Source organism: Fusarium redolens, assembly GCF_020744475.1.
Source record: "Fusarium redolens strain MPI-CAGE-AT-0023 chromosome Unknown BKA55scaffold_10, whole genome shotgun sequence".
Classification (NCBI taxonomy): domain Eukaryota; kingdom Fungi; phylum Ascomycota; class Sordariomycetes; order Hypocreales; family Nectriaceae; genus Fusarium; species Fusarium redolens.
The window spans coordinates 542800-559279 of record NW_025763673.1 but is presented as its reverse complement, the minus strand read 5'-3'; the positions used below and the strand labels follow the sequence as shown (position 1 = coordinate 559279).

General features: G+C 49.0%; 4 protein-coding genes across 4 annotated transcripts; 3 read left to right on the top strand and 1 right to left on the bottom strand.

Annotated features, from left to right (window-relative positions):
• Nucleotides 1-1048: 1048 nt before the first annotated feature.
• BKA55DRAFT_515057 (glycosyl hydrolase) lies at nt 1049-3204 on the top strand (the record flags this gene model as incomplete). Its single annotated transcript, XM_046188002.1, has 2 exons — nt 1049-3032; nt 3074-3204. The coding sequence occupies 2 exons, from the start codon at nt 1049-1051 to the stop codon at nt 3202-3204; spliced, it is 2115 nt and encodes a 704-aa protein (XP_046047952.1).
• Nucleotides 3205-4507: 1303 nt separating this feature from the next.
• On the top strand, nt 4508-6303 carry BKA55DRAFT_595054 (uncharacterized protein; the record flags this gene model as incomplete). Its single annotated transcript, XM_046195745.1, has 4 exons — nt 4508-5125; nt 5267-5390; nt 5445-5594; nt 5642-6303. 4 exons carry the CDS (start codon nt 4508-4510, stop codon nt 6301-6303), a joined length of 1554 nt encoding a protein of 517 aa, XP_046047951.1.
• Nucleotides 6304-7852: 1549 nt separating this feature from the next.
• BKA55DRAFT_571607 (uncharacterized protein) lies at nt 7853-8122 on the top strand. Its single transcript, XM_046193086.1, has one exon. The coding sequence runs from the start codon at nt 7877-7879 to the stop codon at nt 8114-8116; it is 240 nt and encodes a 79-aa protein (XP_046047950.1). The 5' UTR covers nt 7853-7876; the 3' UTR covers nt 8117-8122.
• Nucleotides 8123-12529: 4407 nt separating this feature from the next.
• BKA55DRAFT_515416 (uncharacterized protein) lies at nt 12530-13798 on the bottom strand (the record flags this gene model as incomplete). The annotated part of the gene is made up of 5 exons (XM_046188013.1): nt 12530-12908; nt 12957-13410; nt 13461-13497; nt 13546-13571; nt 13642-13798. The coding sequence occupies 5 exons, from the start codon at nt 13796-13798 to the stop codon at nt 12530-12532; spliced, it is 1053 nt and encodes a 350-aa protein (XP_046047949.1).
• Between the last annotated feature and the right edge of the window lie 2682 nt (nt 13799-16480).

Sequence of the window (16480 nt, the reverse complement as noted above, 5' to 3'; positions counted from 1 at the left end):
CTTCTTGAACCCCCCTACAGCCCTCCCCCCCACCCAAAAGGCGCTAGAGTTGCTAGAAGTGAACGGGTTGCCGTGGAACCTTTTCGCGTCACGCTCACCTACCTTATGCCCGAGCATCGAAAGAACGAGATTCCTTAGTCTCTGATAGCCCGCCAATTTTCATTCCTCACTCCCATCGGTGAGACAGCGTATAATATCGTATTCCAGACTCATGCCAATGCCTGGGAGCGACAAACACTAGGTACAAGGCCATACTTGACTGATTCACATCGCGGTGCGCACCTACTGTCACAAAATACGCTAACGTAGCCGACATGGGGCTCATCAACAAGGGAAGAGGGGATCCTGGCGTCGCGGTCTCTCTTCCCCAGCTCCACATAAATTCCTCATAAATGCCTCATTTAGGTCCTGTGGACGATTGGGCGCTTGCGCGACTAGAAACGAGTGTACTGACTGAACCAATGAGATCGAAGTAATCATGACCATATGTCGGAGCGACATGAACCGAAAGTGGCATGGACCTTGGATGAGAACGCACGACCCTCCTGGTCTGAAAACGGAAGGTAAAATGCTGCCACCAGAGCCCCCCGCATTCTCCGCAGACTTCGCCCGACTATCGAGCCACCTAGACTTAGTCTAGCTTGATTGATGTAATGTAGAAGGTTACCGAAGCTTTCTACAGAGGCGCCAGGGTTTCAGGATATCCGCCAGTGTGGGTACATTTTACCATCTAATTTCGACCAAGGTGCCCTTCTATCTTGGTACGCAGCTACATCTGTAATTAGGTCAAATTTAATCGCGCCATCGTCCGAACCCATGAGAGAGCCACCAATCACCATCGGTAAAGGTGGCGTCGGCCCTTGCTTCGACACGATTCGGTCACAACAACTAACGACAACACTAAGTCCTTCACGTCCTAGGTAAAGAGTCCAGAAATCAGTGTTATCCGCCCCTTCGATCTCCCAAGACCTAATAAGAAATGTATAAATCTTCCATGATTTCTTTGCCATTTCACTTCACAAGAGTCAATTCAGCGCCATCAGTCAAGATGCAATCTAAACTCTCCCTTCTTTTTGCTTGCTTGCTGGCAACCGTCAGTGCAACATCCTACACCGAGGCCTATCGTCCTCAATATCACTTCACCTCAGCCAAGAACTGGATGAATGACCCCAATGGCCTCATCTACCATAAAGGGAAATATCATATGTACTTTCAGTACAACCCCACAGGCGACGTCTGGGGAAATATTTCCTGGGGCCACGCAGTCAGCGACGATCTCATGCGCTGGAAGGAACTACCTGTCGCCCTCAACGCCTTCAATTCACCAGCAGGATCGTTAAATGAACTGTATTACTCCGGAAGCGCCGTCTCCGATGACGCCCTGACTTCAGGTCTTGGTAATGGCAAGAGACCTCCTCTAGTGGCCGTCTATACATCGCATTATACGTCAGATATGACCCTACCGAGCAACAAATCCGTCCGCACCGGCCAGGAATCTCAATCAATCGCCTTCAGCACAGACAATGGCCTCTCTTGGACTGAGTATCCTGACAACCCAGTCATCCTAGAGCCTCCCAGCCAATATGCCGACGAATATCTCAACTTCCGCGACCCATTCGTCTTCTGGTACGGGCCAAGTAAGCACTGGGTCATGACCGTCTCACTACCCAAACTTCATAAACTGCTTATCTATACTTCCAAAAACCTGACGGACTGGGAACATGTCAGTGAATTTGGCCCTGTCAATGCAGTTGGTGGCCAGTGGGAATGTCCCAGCTTGTTTCCGCTTCCTGTGGATGGTAAAAAATCCAGAACAAAGTGGGTGATGGTAATCGGACTCAATCCTGGCGGCCCCGCACATGCCGGTGGATCAGGAACCCAGTACGTGGTCGGCACTTTTGATGGAACAACATTCACGGCAGACGCCACTAATGTCTACGATACGTCTGCTCCAGCAGACAGTGTAGTGTTTGAAGATTGGAGTGAAGCCAGCTTCGCCGAATCAAGCTGGAAATCAACTGATGATTTCGTCAGACAACAGCCCAGCAACGGCCAGGTACTTACGTTGTGGCAGAAGGGCGACGAAACTGTTGGATCTCTTAGCTCCAAGAAGTTTACTATCTCCAAGAAATACATTGCCTTCAAGATCGGCTGTTGCAACAATCCGTACAGTCCAGAGACGTATGGTACGACAGAGGATCAAGAGACTGCCATCAACCTGATTGTGGATGGACAAGTGGTACGATCGACCAGTGGCGTCAACGGGGGTGATGTGATATGGGCGAGCTGGAACGTCGCCAGCCTCATTGGTAAGACTGCCTATATCGAACTTGTCGATCGTGCCACAGGAGGTTGGGGCCATCTTGACGTAGGTGAAATTGTCTTCACAGACAAATCACTCACGCCACAAGCTAACTGGATGGACTACGGTCCTGATTACTACGCCGCCGCCACCTACAATGGACTTTCCAATTACGAGCGTGTGGCCGTCGGCTGGATGAACGATTGGGCCTACGCAGTGGACACTCCTACCTCCCCATGGCGAAGCGCGATGAGCATTCCCCGGGTCTTGACACTTGAGACCGTCGACGGGAGGGCGCGCCTGATACAGAAGCCACACCCTAACCTGCAAACTTTAGAGAGCAGAAGGATGTTGTATAAAAATCAATGGCATTCGACTCGCACGGGCAATCTGACCCTCCCAGTGTCTGGAAAGGCCTTGGATATAACCTTGACCTTTTCTCCCGGCGCAAAGTCCAAAATGCTGGGCCTGAACGTGCGAACGGACGGCAGAACATACGGCACCGCTATCGGCTATGATTTTGATACAAATGAAATGTTCGTTAATCGCGAATCTTCTGGTGACTCTTCTTTCAGCGCCTCATTCCCAGGCGTATACTACGCTCCGCTGCCTGTCAGGAATGGAAATGTTAAACTACGCATTCTGCTTGACTGGTCATCGGTTGAGGTGTTTGGCGGGCGTGGCGAGGAGGTGATAACAGCACAAATCTTTCCTTCGGATTCAAGCACGGGTGTTTCACTGTTTTCCGTCGGCGTTGTGAAGGACGTGAAGATAGAGGTACACTCGGTATCGTCTGCGTGGAGGGGATCGCATTGGTAGTAAGCGTTGAAGAGGGTAGAAGGCAATGGGAGCAGGCTAGAAGAAAAGCGACACATGACTCCTTCCGTGGCCATCAACACTAGACAATTCGGAAGATGAGACTTCATATGTACATGCAATTCGACTTAAATGTTCTTGTTACGGGCACCTCTATTCTTCCCAATACTCCAACACTTCACTACTGGTATGCGTCCAGCACTTGCCAACAGGTAACGCATCGCGATCGGCCAGCACTCGGTTAGCCATTTCTTCCACATCCCGCAGTCGCGGGGGAAAACCTCGCGAACCCAGGTCGAGAATGAACTGAACAATAATCTGTTCTTCTAGATCGGATAGTGTACGTGATTTCGGAATGACATCGCACCGAGCAGGGATGTCGCGGTATCGGCGCCAAAGCGAACTGTACGGCGCTTTGTAGGTCCTTGCAGCACGACGAAGACCCAGTTTTGAGTCTTTTCGAAGGGCTTGAAGAGCAAGAATGATGTTTGCCTCTTGATTTGATTGTGACATGTTTGGTGGCTGCGACACATGTGATTAAATAGAGATTAAGGTATTTTTGATCCACTCACTGATTTGATCCACTTGCTGATAGTGTACGTTAGGCAATAAAGTACCACTTGTTTGAGGCATTTTAATTGGACCGACCCCGCTGTCAGTACGGGGAATTGAGGCTTGTGGGCACTGAGCAGATAAGGTTAAGAGGTATGGAGTAGCGTCTGGTACACAGTAACATTATTGTTGGGCTTTTATTGGGCAAACTGTAGTGTAGGTGGCTCTCTTATCACTTATTACAGCCCAAGCAAGTAGGTCCTGAAAGGCGACGTGCAGGAGCCCAAAGGGCGAGCTGCTACTCTATTCTACTCAACTCTCGACGGAGGGAGGGGAGGCCTCCCAGAGGACCTTCCTAAGGTGCCTGCACCAGGTTGGCTCACACGCCTTTAGCCATACTTGTATGACGTTGGCTGTTTCCCGTACTTAAGGCAACGAAGCAACGTGTGGCACGCGATTGCGAGAGGTGGCGGATGGTTTGCTTTCTTTTTCCCTCTTACCCTTCGACCACGTTCCCTTCAAGTTTTATGAAACAAACTTGCGCCTTTAATCGTATCGAATCGTCCTCAATGTTGTCGGATTATTTTCATTGACGTTTATTCAGATTACCTCCCCTGCCTGCCCTACACATTTACTACGTCCGTGATTTTCCTCCCTGTGAGAGACAGTCATGCGCCATAACTCACGGCTCATCTGCCTCTCTTCTGGCCCTTGACAAGCTTGCAGCATTTCACCCTTTGCTATTCCCCGACTTGATCAGACTATTAAAAACTCGCGTCGTGAACGATTTGCTATCGCATCACCCTGTGCAACGTCAAGAGATAGGGATTGGTTGGAATGGAGGGAAATCCAGAAGCCGAATCCGTACGAGGGGACCGACCCCTCGAACCAAAGACAGAAGCAAAGGCACCAGCAGATGTCGATTTACCAAGCGAACCTCAAGGATTCCAAGGCCACCTTGAAGTGACAAATGAAGCTCAAGTTGAAGACTCAGCAAAAGCCCACGTCAAATCATGGATCGAAGCCCAGAGCGAAACCCAACCCCAACAGCCTCCGTCCGAACCCCCAACTGGTGATGCAGAGGGTGACAATACTGTAGGTCAGCTGCCCCGCGTCGAAAATGATGCTTCCAGTACAGTGCCTGGCGTGATTGGCACAGCAGCTGGAAGCGCTTCGACCATGACCTTCGCTCCAGGCACAGACCGGCCAAACCCAGCACCACCCGCCGCTAAAGCTGGAGTTGGAGTTGTAGCTGGACCGGCTTCGATAACTCCACGCGGTAGGGCTGCATCAACTTCCACTGGCCCCTCCACCACAGCCGCCAGTCATGGCTATGTCCCTCAATTTGTCGCTCCGTCATCCTATCTCAGATGCAGGACTTCTATCCGGAGCCCAATGGCGCCCACTGAGCCAAAGCCTCTAAGTCCGTTGGACAGAGATCAGTTGCAGGGTCTGGTATATGTTCATCTCTTTGTCTCCCTTTCAAATTTGTCTTGTCTCATCGCATCCGTCTGCCCGTACAACTTCCGACGTGGGGCACGCGCGCATCCGATGACCGACGATATCTTGAGTTGAAGCTAATCTCGTGCTTGATAGAATGCCATTCGCGATTTCCTCAAAGTTCGCACCAGCTACGATGTTCTACCCTTCTCGTTTCGACTCATCGTCCTCGATACCGATCTTCTCATTAAGAAAGCCATCAATATCCTTACGCAAAACTGTGCGTCACCCGATACCTGCAGATTTGAACACCAATGCTAAACTTTCGCCATAGCAATTGTATCGGCTCCTCTATGGAACTCAAAAACCTCTCGATTCGCCGGTATCCTTACCAGCACCGATTTTATCAATGTGATTCGGTACTATTGCCAGTTTCCTGACGAGTTCAGCAAACTCGACCAGTTTCGACTCATTAGCCTAAGAGGTTGGTTGGTGTCTCTATGCGGTGCGTGTATCGCTAACAATGGCCAGACATCGAGAAAGCGATCGGCGCAATACCCATCGAGACGGTCTCGGTTCACCCTTCAAAGACGCTTTATGAGGCCTGTCGACGCATGCTCAAGACCCGCGCTCGACAAATCCCACTCGTCGATGTCGATAGCGAGACTAACAAGGAGCTGGTCGTTTCGGTCATCACCCAATATCGTATCCTCAAGTTTATCACCGTTAACAATGAACACAACACGGTGCTGCTGAAAAAAACAGTTCGAGACATTGGCCTCGGCACATACTCAGGCATCGTTACCGCCTTGATGAGCAGTTCTGTGCTTGACGTGGTTCATCTCATGGTGAAACACAACATTAGCTGTGTTCCAATCGTCGATTCACATGGGCGGGTGCTGAATGCCTTTGAGGCAGTTGATGTCATCCCCTGTATCAAAGATGGTGCCTACGATGACTTGGACGGCTCTGTTGGTGAGGCGCTATGCAAGAGATCTGACGAGAGCCCTGGCATTTATACATGCAGCGAAGGTGATAGCCTAGATTCCATCTTTGACACAGTCCGAAAGAGCAGAGTTCATCGTCTGATAGTGGTTGACGATGAGAATAAGCTCAAGGGCATCATCTCGCTCTCAGACATCCTCAAATATGTCTTGTTGTACGGAGTGGAGGACATAAGCAACTGGGCTTGACAGGATGGATTCATGACTCTCTACCAAACATTATGAGGCTTATAATGACTGCATACCGTCTACGGCCGAGGGAGCTCTCGTAGGAGAGACAGGCGCCGGATAGGGAGGCAAGCATATAAACTGGCGCAAGGGGAATTTCTGTGGAAAGAATATCAATGTGTGTATACTATTTCTTTCGCTATAGACCGTTGACAAGCCATGCGTACATGATACAGCTTGTCTTAGAGAAGACGACTTCTCTAGACGTGTCACAGCAATGGACGCTTTTTCTCGGCTTCGGGAATCGAGTGGCTGCCAATGTTTGGGTGGGATTGGCTAGGTCTCATTTGATATGGATGACATGACGGATTATAGTCAAACTTGATGTTGTTGCTTGCTGCACTCTGGCGACATCGGTGCTATCTATTCTATTTCAGTATTTCATCCCCTATCTCCCACTTTAGCTGTTTGTTTTGTAAGTTACTATCACTATCCAGCTGTTAGACCAAGTTTTATTGTGCATTATTACCCTGTACCCCGTCACGCTGCCAGTGGCATAGACCGAGTGTCACCCGCTGTTAGCGTTCTGCTAGGGCAGAAAATTTTTACAGGCCAAAATGGCAACAAAAGCAGCTGCGGGACTAGCGGGACCCTAACAGCTGCTGGAAGAAAGGGATTCAGAGAGTTGACCTTTCTTCGTGACAAGTGTTTTCAACGGCACTGAGCTTCGCGAGCTCGTGACATCGCCTCCGGGCTCCATTTCATTTGTCTTATCTACGACTTCTTCTCACCTCGACATTTCGGCTTCGCGAGCCTGCGACATTCCGGCCTCTGTGCCCCTCGACTTCCCGTAACACCGACTTCTGCAGCTTCGGCTGCCCAGACGACATTCGCAGCATCTTGCTGCTTGACATTGAGGGTCATCGCACCCTCACTCTCACTCTCACCTTCGCCTGCAGTTTAACGCTGCCTCGACCGACTACAGCAGCTTTAGCTGCCCGAACAACACAAACAGCCTTCGGCTGCTCGACTTTCTGGGGCCTCTGGTGCCCTCGACCTTGACGCACGGACCCCACTTGGTTCGTTGCCCTTTTTGCAGCTCGGAAGCTGCTTGACCGATCTCTGCAGTCGCGTACTGCCCAGAGACCTTCTTCTTCTTTGCGGCCTCGGCTGCTGCCTGGAACACCACCAGGCTTTGACAATCTGTCTCACTGGCTGAGACCTCTAGACCAAACCGTTGGGTCGAAACGGTACAGAGCTTACCTGGAGACCGTGGAACGAGGCGACTGCCTTGTCCACAGAGCAGCGTTCTAGCCGCCTTGGGTTTTTCCCTGCGAGGGGTTTCCCCAAGGATGTACGGTCCTAGGTTGCAGCTACTGGCGATCTTAGGGGATCATGGACTTCCTGCCTCAGGGTATGGAAAGCTACTTGATCTATCTGTGCAAGAGAATTCTAGGCTGGAGAGGAATAGATCCCGCTGACGGGATGACCTCTTGAAAGTAAATGCGCCTTTGTGCCGATGATATGCTGGATGAACTAGATGGGAGACGCTGCTGGAGGGAAGCTCTGCGAGGATCAACTGTATTGATGTCCAATGGGACGTGCTTCACCGACAACTACTGTAGGGCGAGCTACGAGTAGAGAGGTGCCTCTTGGGGGTAATGAGTACAGAAAACGCTCGAGCATGTATACGGCTCCGATCCAAGAGGCCTTGCAGATGGTCCGATCGAGAATCAGCACGGCAGCGATTGTAGATAGTTTAGCTCAGCACGTCCTGTGCTCCATTAGGAGACTTTTTGGGGCCTACGGCCCCCCGGACGAAAAATATACATAACATAACATAACATAGCATAGACCGAGTGTATTACTTGTACTCCCTCGTTTTTGTCTTGTCTCGTAAAGTAGACACTAAATCTGCTTGAGGCGTAACTGAATGTGCCTAAAAGTTCCCAGCATACTTGTAATAAAGAGAATGTTGTCGCAAAAAGGAAAATGCCCATGCACTATACTGTATGCAATCGACCAAGGCAGAATGATGACGAGACCCACCATGATTGGACTTCGGTCCAGTGTCTACGAGCAGTCGGCTGACCACACCAAAGCTATCCTACACAAAAGCTTACAGCTTCAAGTTGACGTGGCAGATGGTCAACCAGTTACTGCTTCCTGTGCGAACCAACTGCATATGCAGGTCTTTGTTGTCAGGTTGCTGTGAAAAACTGCAAGTCACCGAATTTGAACAAAGGCTTGAAGTTGGCATGGCTATTGGCTGCGTGGGTACCACATACAGTGGGAGCCTTGTTGAAACATCTTACTTGATGGGACTCCTGAGGTATATCCTACGGCACTTTTGGGTTATGTGGACGTCTATTGCGCCACTATCTATTTATGGGACTAGTCCGGTTGTAAGGTGACACAGGGCTGCCAGTTGTAGTTACGTCAACACGCTCCTTTGCACCAACACTGTGGGTTATGGGCGAAAACACCGCGATCATCGTCCCAAGTTACGAAAACACGGTTGTGGCCAGACTGACAGTAATAAAAAGGACGGCCATGGTTTCCATTACCGCTGTGATGCGTTGATTGATGTAGTAGTGGTAAGTATCTGCGTTTTTGTGATCTATTACCTGCTGAACTGTGAATGAACTTATTTACGAAACTTCTTTATTGCGTTAATAACGAACACCCATCTAGTTATCTTTGGATTAATGGCTGACCTAGACGTTTGAATGGGGTGCAGGAAGTAAATTAGCGTGGCTGACCAGGGTTGAAAGCCACTCCACCCAATCCACGTAGTGGATCCACTCGTGGATTCCACTGTCCACTCCACTGGCAAAATCCCAGTGGATTGGCTAATCCACCGAATCCACTCGGCGATGTCGTGGATGGATTGGGTGGATTTGGGTGGATTAGAAGTGGGGTAGTTAAGGGCGCCCATGTATTTGGCAGAATGCCTCTAACAGAGGCTGATGTGCCCCATAATTGTTGCAATATTGCTACCCTATGTCAAAAACACCATGAAACTTCTGAGCAGCGCAATTTTAGAATACATACAATATAGGAAACACTATTCGAATGTCCTATGCTTTCTTATTGGGATGACGTAAGTCTTGATGGATATACTTAAGATTTGCTCCGTGAGTGCATATCATCATGAGGGCCATCAATAGGCGTATATTTTCCTCAACAACATATCCAGCAAATATCAAGCTCGACTGTCCATACTTTGGATTTATAATACAACAATTATACCATTAAATAATTGCCGGCAAGCTGATTAAAAAAACGCGTCCAGATCCCTCAATATCTCAATACTGCGCGAAAAATTGCAAGCGATACTAATCGCGTCAAGCTCGTGATGTGAAGGATGTTAGGGACTTATCTAATACCCGACCCCAATATGGCACTCGCTACGTGCTCGTCCACATCAAATTGGCTCGAAAGGCAAGTATCTGAAACATCTGCAGGATAAGGGCATATTGTGCCAACTGGTCGCGTTTGACGCGTCATTCGCGCTGACCTGACGACCTGTTGTTGACCCATCACCTGCACCATGTTTTGTGATTTCGACATGACAAAGAGATTATTTTACCATGACCTCGCCTGATTCCTGCTTCGACATTTCCGACAGCGGCTTCGGGTCCGCTGCCGAATCAACACCCTGCCCGACGCCGTATCCTACCGTTCAACCTCGACCCCTGTCTCGACTCTAAGGACCTCTTCCGTAAGCGATGAACAGTACGAACGTACGCTCTGGAGGCATTTCCCAGGCTGGGCGTTCTCTGAGCGAGCCAGGGAGACGCGTTGCTGGGCCTGGCAATTTGGATATGACATCCAAAAGGAAGACGCCCGCAGATGGATATGCCGAGCGTGCATTCGCAAGAATAATCCACATCCACGTCATTTCGAAGCTGATGGCATTCATAACGCGTATAATCATCTGTTCAACGACCACGGGATCCGCGCTCCGCCTGGAATGACCCAAGGAACTGCTGAAAAGAAGGCGAATTCTAAGGGCAGAAAGCCTCCGGGGCAGCGGACTCTCGCTGAATCCATGAAGCTCGATCTACACGACCCCCGAGAACAAGCGATTGCGAATGACTTCATCAAACGCTTCGACAAGGAACACTTCCGGAGGCTTCTGATCGATTGGATCGTGGCCAAGAATCACTCCTTTTCAATTGCCGAGGAGGCAGAACTCCATGCTATCTTCGATTACTTGAACCCGTCAGTTTCGGCACGTAAAGCCAATATTACCCACACAACTGTTCGAGAAAAGATCGTCGCCGCATTCGAACAACACAAGCAGAAGGTGATAGAGGTCTTGGGCAAGGCGCCTGGACTTATCCACATCTCCTTCGACGGCTGGCGGTCTGGAAACCGATACGCCCTATATGGTATCTGTTGCTTTTTTAGGGACGAAAACAATAAGCCTTGCAAGATTACGCTTGGGCTCCCCGAAGTTAGCGCCAGGCACACTGGGCCTAATATCGCCGCAGAAATCCTCGACGTAATTGAATCGTATCAGATCCAAGACAAGATTGGCTATTTCACGCTCGACAACGCGAAAAACAATGATACCGCCATGGAGATTATTGGTGGAGAGCTCGGCTTCGTTGGGGCCCGCAGGCGAGGACGCTGTTTTGGGCATACCTTGAACCTCTCCGCCAAAGCCATTCTATTTGGGCACGATGCTGACGCTTTTGAGCGGCGGATATCAGGGGCAGAGCCTCTTACCGAAGCAGAACATTTGATTTGGCGCAAGAAGGGGCCAGCAGGCAAACTGCACAATCTTGTGGTAGCTATCCACAGATCTGACATGTTGACTGGCATGCTTCGCAACATTCAACAAGAAGCCTTCAACAAGTCATCTGATCCAAAACTCAACGCCAGGAAGCCATTGGATGTTATTTTGGACAACGATACGAGATGGCTGTCACAGTTATACATGATACGACGAGCTCTACTGCTTCGCGACTATATCGAACGACTCATTGCCCACCATCGAATCGACTTCGAACAGCAGAACAAGGCCAAGAGGGGCGGTCCTAAGAAGTCACTCACATTGCCCTTTATTTGCCAGCCAGAGAACCAGCTATCCGACAAGGACTGGGAGGTGGTCGAAATATTTGCGCAAATACTTAGTTACTACGAAGCCACGATCAAAATGCTAGAAGGCGACGGCCAGATCCGCAAGCGGAAGCGTGGGTGGACTGGGTCATATGGTAATATTTGGGACGTTATTCAAGGCTTTGAATTTCTTCTCGAGCAACTTGAACGTTTTAAGGACATCGCGAAGGACTTCCCTGATACTGAACACTTCAGGATCAACATCAATTTGGGCTGGCAGAAGTTGAATGAGTACTATGAGATATTGAGCGAGACGCCCATCTACTACACTGGCCTGGCGCTCCATCCGGCATACCGATGGAAATGGTTTGAACGCAACTGGACTGATCGCCCTGAGTGGATTGACGAGGCGAAAAACATGGTTCACGATGTCTGGCGTTTTGAGTATCGGGAGGCCGCGTTGCCTGGACAGGAGCCACCAGCCGTTGAGCCAGTTCCCAAGCAGCGGAAGACTTCGGACAATCCGTTTCAGGAATACCTTAAACGAAACCGCTACACAGCGCCAGAAGCAGGTCATGATGGCCTCACGCCAGGCGAAGACGAATACCTGCATTGGATTACGCACTGCGAAAGTGGTGATGGCTCCATCAACGATCCTCTCGCTTACTGGCACGAGAAGCGATTCAAGTATCCAAACTTATCGCGAATGGCGCTTGATTTTCTCACGATACAACCAATGTCTGCTGAGTGTGAGCGTCTTTTCTCAGCAGCAGGTCGGATGGTGAACCCTCTCCGCCACCAACTTGAAGCCCAGATTATCGGGATGTGCCAGGTATTGCGTTCATGGCTGAGGGCGGGTATTATTCATGAATTAGATCCCTTCTTTATCTCGGTAGACGAAGAAAAAGTCAACCTCGAATTAGCTCAGATGTCGGATCAACAGCTTGAAGGATGGGCAACAAAGTGGCTCACTCAGGTGGTGGGCGTTCAAGACGAGATGGGGGCCCGTTAGGGATAAGGTCCCACTCGGAAGTTGGAATAAGGGACTACGTGGGCAATGGCTTCGGGAATAGCGTCACCATCATGGCATCAAGAATAGAGGCACTTGCCAATCCACCCAATCCACCAAATCCACGATAGCTTCCAGTGGATCCACGATACTGAGATATTCAGTGGATTATGATCTACCCACTCCACTCGAGCTGCTAGTGGATTGAGTGGAGTGGCTTTCAACCCTGGGTGAGTATCCACGAATCTCAGTCTGTGTCCTGTTTCGATGCATATCCTTGAGATGAAACGACGTGACTCTAGCTGTACCATTTCCATAGCGAATTGGCGTCTTGTATTTTCCAGTGTCATTGGTACTTTTTCCGGAAAATAGACGAGGAAACATTCTGCGAAACAGTGGACGCAGAGCTGGACCACAACAAGCGATGATGGCGAGATTGACTTCGATACTGCTCAGAGTATCACCAAGCGAGTGTCTTGAGTCGTATCCTTTGATGTAGAACTTCTTGTGCATATCGATCACACGAAGAATAGCGACAATTGTTACCCTGACCAAGGGTTAGTAATTGCGAATCAGGCGCTGGCTAAGTACTCACACGCCGCCCATAAGAAATACCACGATCAAACCCAGCTTCGCAGCGATCCGCATCTTGAGACCTAGGAAAATCCAAAATGGAATCAAAAGAACAAGAACATCTGTACCGATTGTGATGATGGCTGATGAGATGTAAAACACTGGCCCATCGATCTGACGTTCTGGCTTTATGGATAGGTCCCAGTAAGCGTTGATAGGAATGGTTTGGAATATCACAGTAAAGAAAATTGCAATCATCAGCGCGATATTAAATGCGTTTAAGCCGTAGATGGTCCATCTGATACTGCGATTATGGCCTCCAAGGCGAAGAAGGAAGAAAAGAATTGATGACTTGACAAGCGCCAGGATAGGGTTGTAAAGGACCTGCATTATCCAGTTGTAAAATAAAACAGGCTCGATGTCATATGACTTCGGAAGATCTTTGGTATGGAAGCCGATGTATTCGTATCTGCAGTCTATCAAGGATGAGTGCCCGGTCTTGGGGTGTGTCGCATGCAGCACTCACAGTAGTAATATGGAATATGTAGGCCGATAGAGAACAGCTATCTTGGTCAGTTATCAGATCAATCTCATCACCGCGGTAATCTTACCATTGCGACTGTGACGAACCAGTCATCTATGACAAGTCAGTCAGACCAACAGATCTCACGTAAGGCCGCACACATGCAGCATTGCCACGAACTCACCGATACCAATTTGCTTCTTACTAAATCTGGAGTACATACGGGCACCCCATGTAACGAAAGCAAGAGACGTCATGAGAAAAATAATCGCAATTCCAGTTTGCTGTGTCGCTGTCGTTGGTATTTCCGAGAGCGGCAGATAACCACGTCGGAAGACCATATTGGCAGCTGTGCCGCTGTCATTTTGGTCCATTTTGGAAGCCTCACAGATAAATTGATTGAAAGAAGGATATCATCAGCCGTGGGAATTACTATATACGTTGATACAATGAGTGCGTGGAAGCCACCTCGCCAGTAATTTAGTATTCCAAACGCCTTCCACGCCAGGATATAGCGCGATGACATACATTACTAAGTGTCTGCTTCATCATCAACAAGGGTCAAACTCTAAATCTAACATCATCAGACCACATTAATTCCACCACCATAAGCCCTAGTCGGTCATTCGCCGTCATTGTAGGGATTCTACAGGCCTGGAATTTTGGCTGTCTGGTCTAGTGGTCTTTAGCGCCGCAGCCACAGCTGGAACAGGTAAACCCTGTTATTTCGTGGGGAAGTGTTCTTGGTTCTAGAAGTTAGTTACCACACTGTTACATTAGGGGAATTCATCCGGAACAGGGGAAAGATTCTAGGCCTCCGTTGTGGCACGGAGAGAATCCTTTCTTGTATCTTCCCAGTCTTTGCAAATAAAAGTTAGCTCTTATGAGCATTCAGCTCGCAGCTAATGGCGAAAGAATAAAAAGTCAATACAACATCGGAATTCATAACTCTAGAACTACTCACTCGGCTCCTCCCCATCTTCGGTGTCCCGCGCAATCCGAAAGGCTTGGAGTGTGGCTGTTTCTCCACCTCTGTAGCCGATGTCTTCAACGGGAGCCGGCTCCAGGATTTCATCTTTAGATCCCTGATCTACTTTAGCCCTGCCAACCGGATGAGATTCCAGTGCCTTGGCTGCTTGGCATCGCAATCACAACTAACACTCTGAAAGTTTGAGCACTAAATCTCCCAGAGGGGAGCTGGTCGGCCCTCAGGCCTCAAGGTTCAATCAATGTCTGGACGACGAAGATCTTCTTCTTTCTGCAAGATTAACTTCAAGATAAATTAAACCATCGGATGAAATCGCGAACTCTAATTCATCTCAGGATATAACTTATAAATCCTAACTAAGACCTTTATAAGTTCTAACGTGGATGATAAGGAAGTGCTCCAGATACGCAAGTGCTCCACCCTCCTTTACCCCTTATTAAAATATAATAAATTAAAATACCATAAACCATCTGATCAATCAAAATCAATTACTATACTCTTTTCCAGAGGCCTGAATACCTACCTGACAGGTCCTTGCATTATGCCCAGTCTTGCCGCATGTTCCACAGCGCCGAACACCCGGTCGCGCCGACCTTCCTTGACCACCACTTCTCGATGATTCGGCCACTACCTGCGCATCAACATCTATCTGATCAATTATATCCCTACCTTCCTCTATAGTCATTACCCCTCCTTTCTGCAGTCTGGTCCTTTTTGCCCGCCGGCGCCGGCTTAGTATCTTATTTGCTTCTTCAAGGTCTTTCATCCTAGCCTCTATTATTGCTAGCCTATGCATAACTGCTATTGTTGCTTTAGTATTAGACTTAACGGCGTTTATAATTGACTCTGGTGAGCTGCTTTTATGTCTTCTGATTCGCTTTTGAAGGTATTCAGACTGAGACTGGGCCTCAAGTGGTGCCATTCGGGTCCTTGAAGTCCAAGGGGTCGAGGGTTCAGCAACCTCCTCGGGAGGCGTTGGAGTCCGTAGCTGCACATCAAGTTTTGAGATCACATTTTACGGGTTAAAGGAGCAAGCCCAGCTCCCTTAAAACCTCCCTAGATATTGCTTTCTGTAAAAGTAGCTGGAAAAGCGGCGTAGAAGGCAGGAAAGAACTCGGTCTTTGAGATATGGGCTATAGAGCATCTGATCAGATGCTCTATTTCTCGACCATATGCCTTTTTCAGCACTGCAAAGCACCCAACATCAAGAGGCTGAAGCAGATGAGACGCGTGAGCCGGCATACAGAGCGCGATAATCTTATTATCCTGGCAGTATCTCTCGAAATCGGCCGAGTGGTGGCTTTCGTGACCATCAAGGACCAGAAGACGATAGGCACCAACTGATGGGTTCCTTGTAGACTGATTAAAGTGCTTTAGCCACTCGAGACCCAGCTGGTTATTTGTCCAGCCATTTTGACTCGTTGCGATAACCCAATCGCCTGGGAGGTTACATTCTCGGTACCAATTAGCAAGATGGTATTGGCCTGCCCCAATGATAAATGGCGCGATCGATTGACCTTCTGCATTAATCGCCTGGATTACTGTAATCCATTCCCGGTTTCCAGGCTGCACTGATTTTGGCCTTCCTTGCCTTTCTGAACCTGTGACGACCATTCCGGCCATAATGATGCCCATCATAAAGCCAATCTCATCAAAGTTCCAGATATCATCTGATCGGATACCATACTTTGCGATTATGTTCTGTATGAGCCTAAGCCAGCCACGAATAATAGTAGAATCTTCGCATTTAGCTCTCCGGTAGTCATATCTCCGGAATAAACGCGTCTTAAGCTCTGGTTGTCGTCTCACGAAGTTATGAGCCCAACGCTTACCGACGGGTGACGCGTTGCGGTCAGCTAGCAGGGAATTGGCTATTTCTTCAATAAAACGCAGTCGCGAGGGAAATCCTCGCGAATCTAGGTCAAGAATGAATTGGACTATTATCTGCTCTTCCAGATCAGATAGTCGCCTTGACTTTTGGATAGTATTGCGTCGCGATTGAATGCCATATTGGCGGCGACGTAAAGCGAAGCGG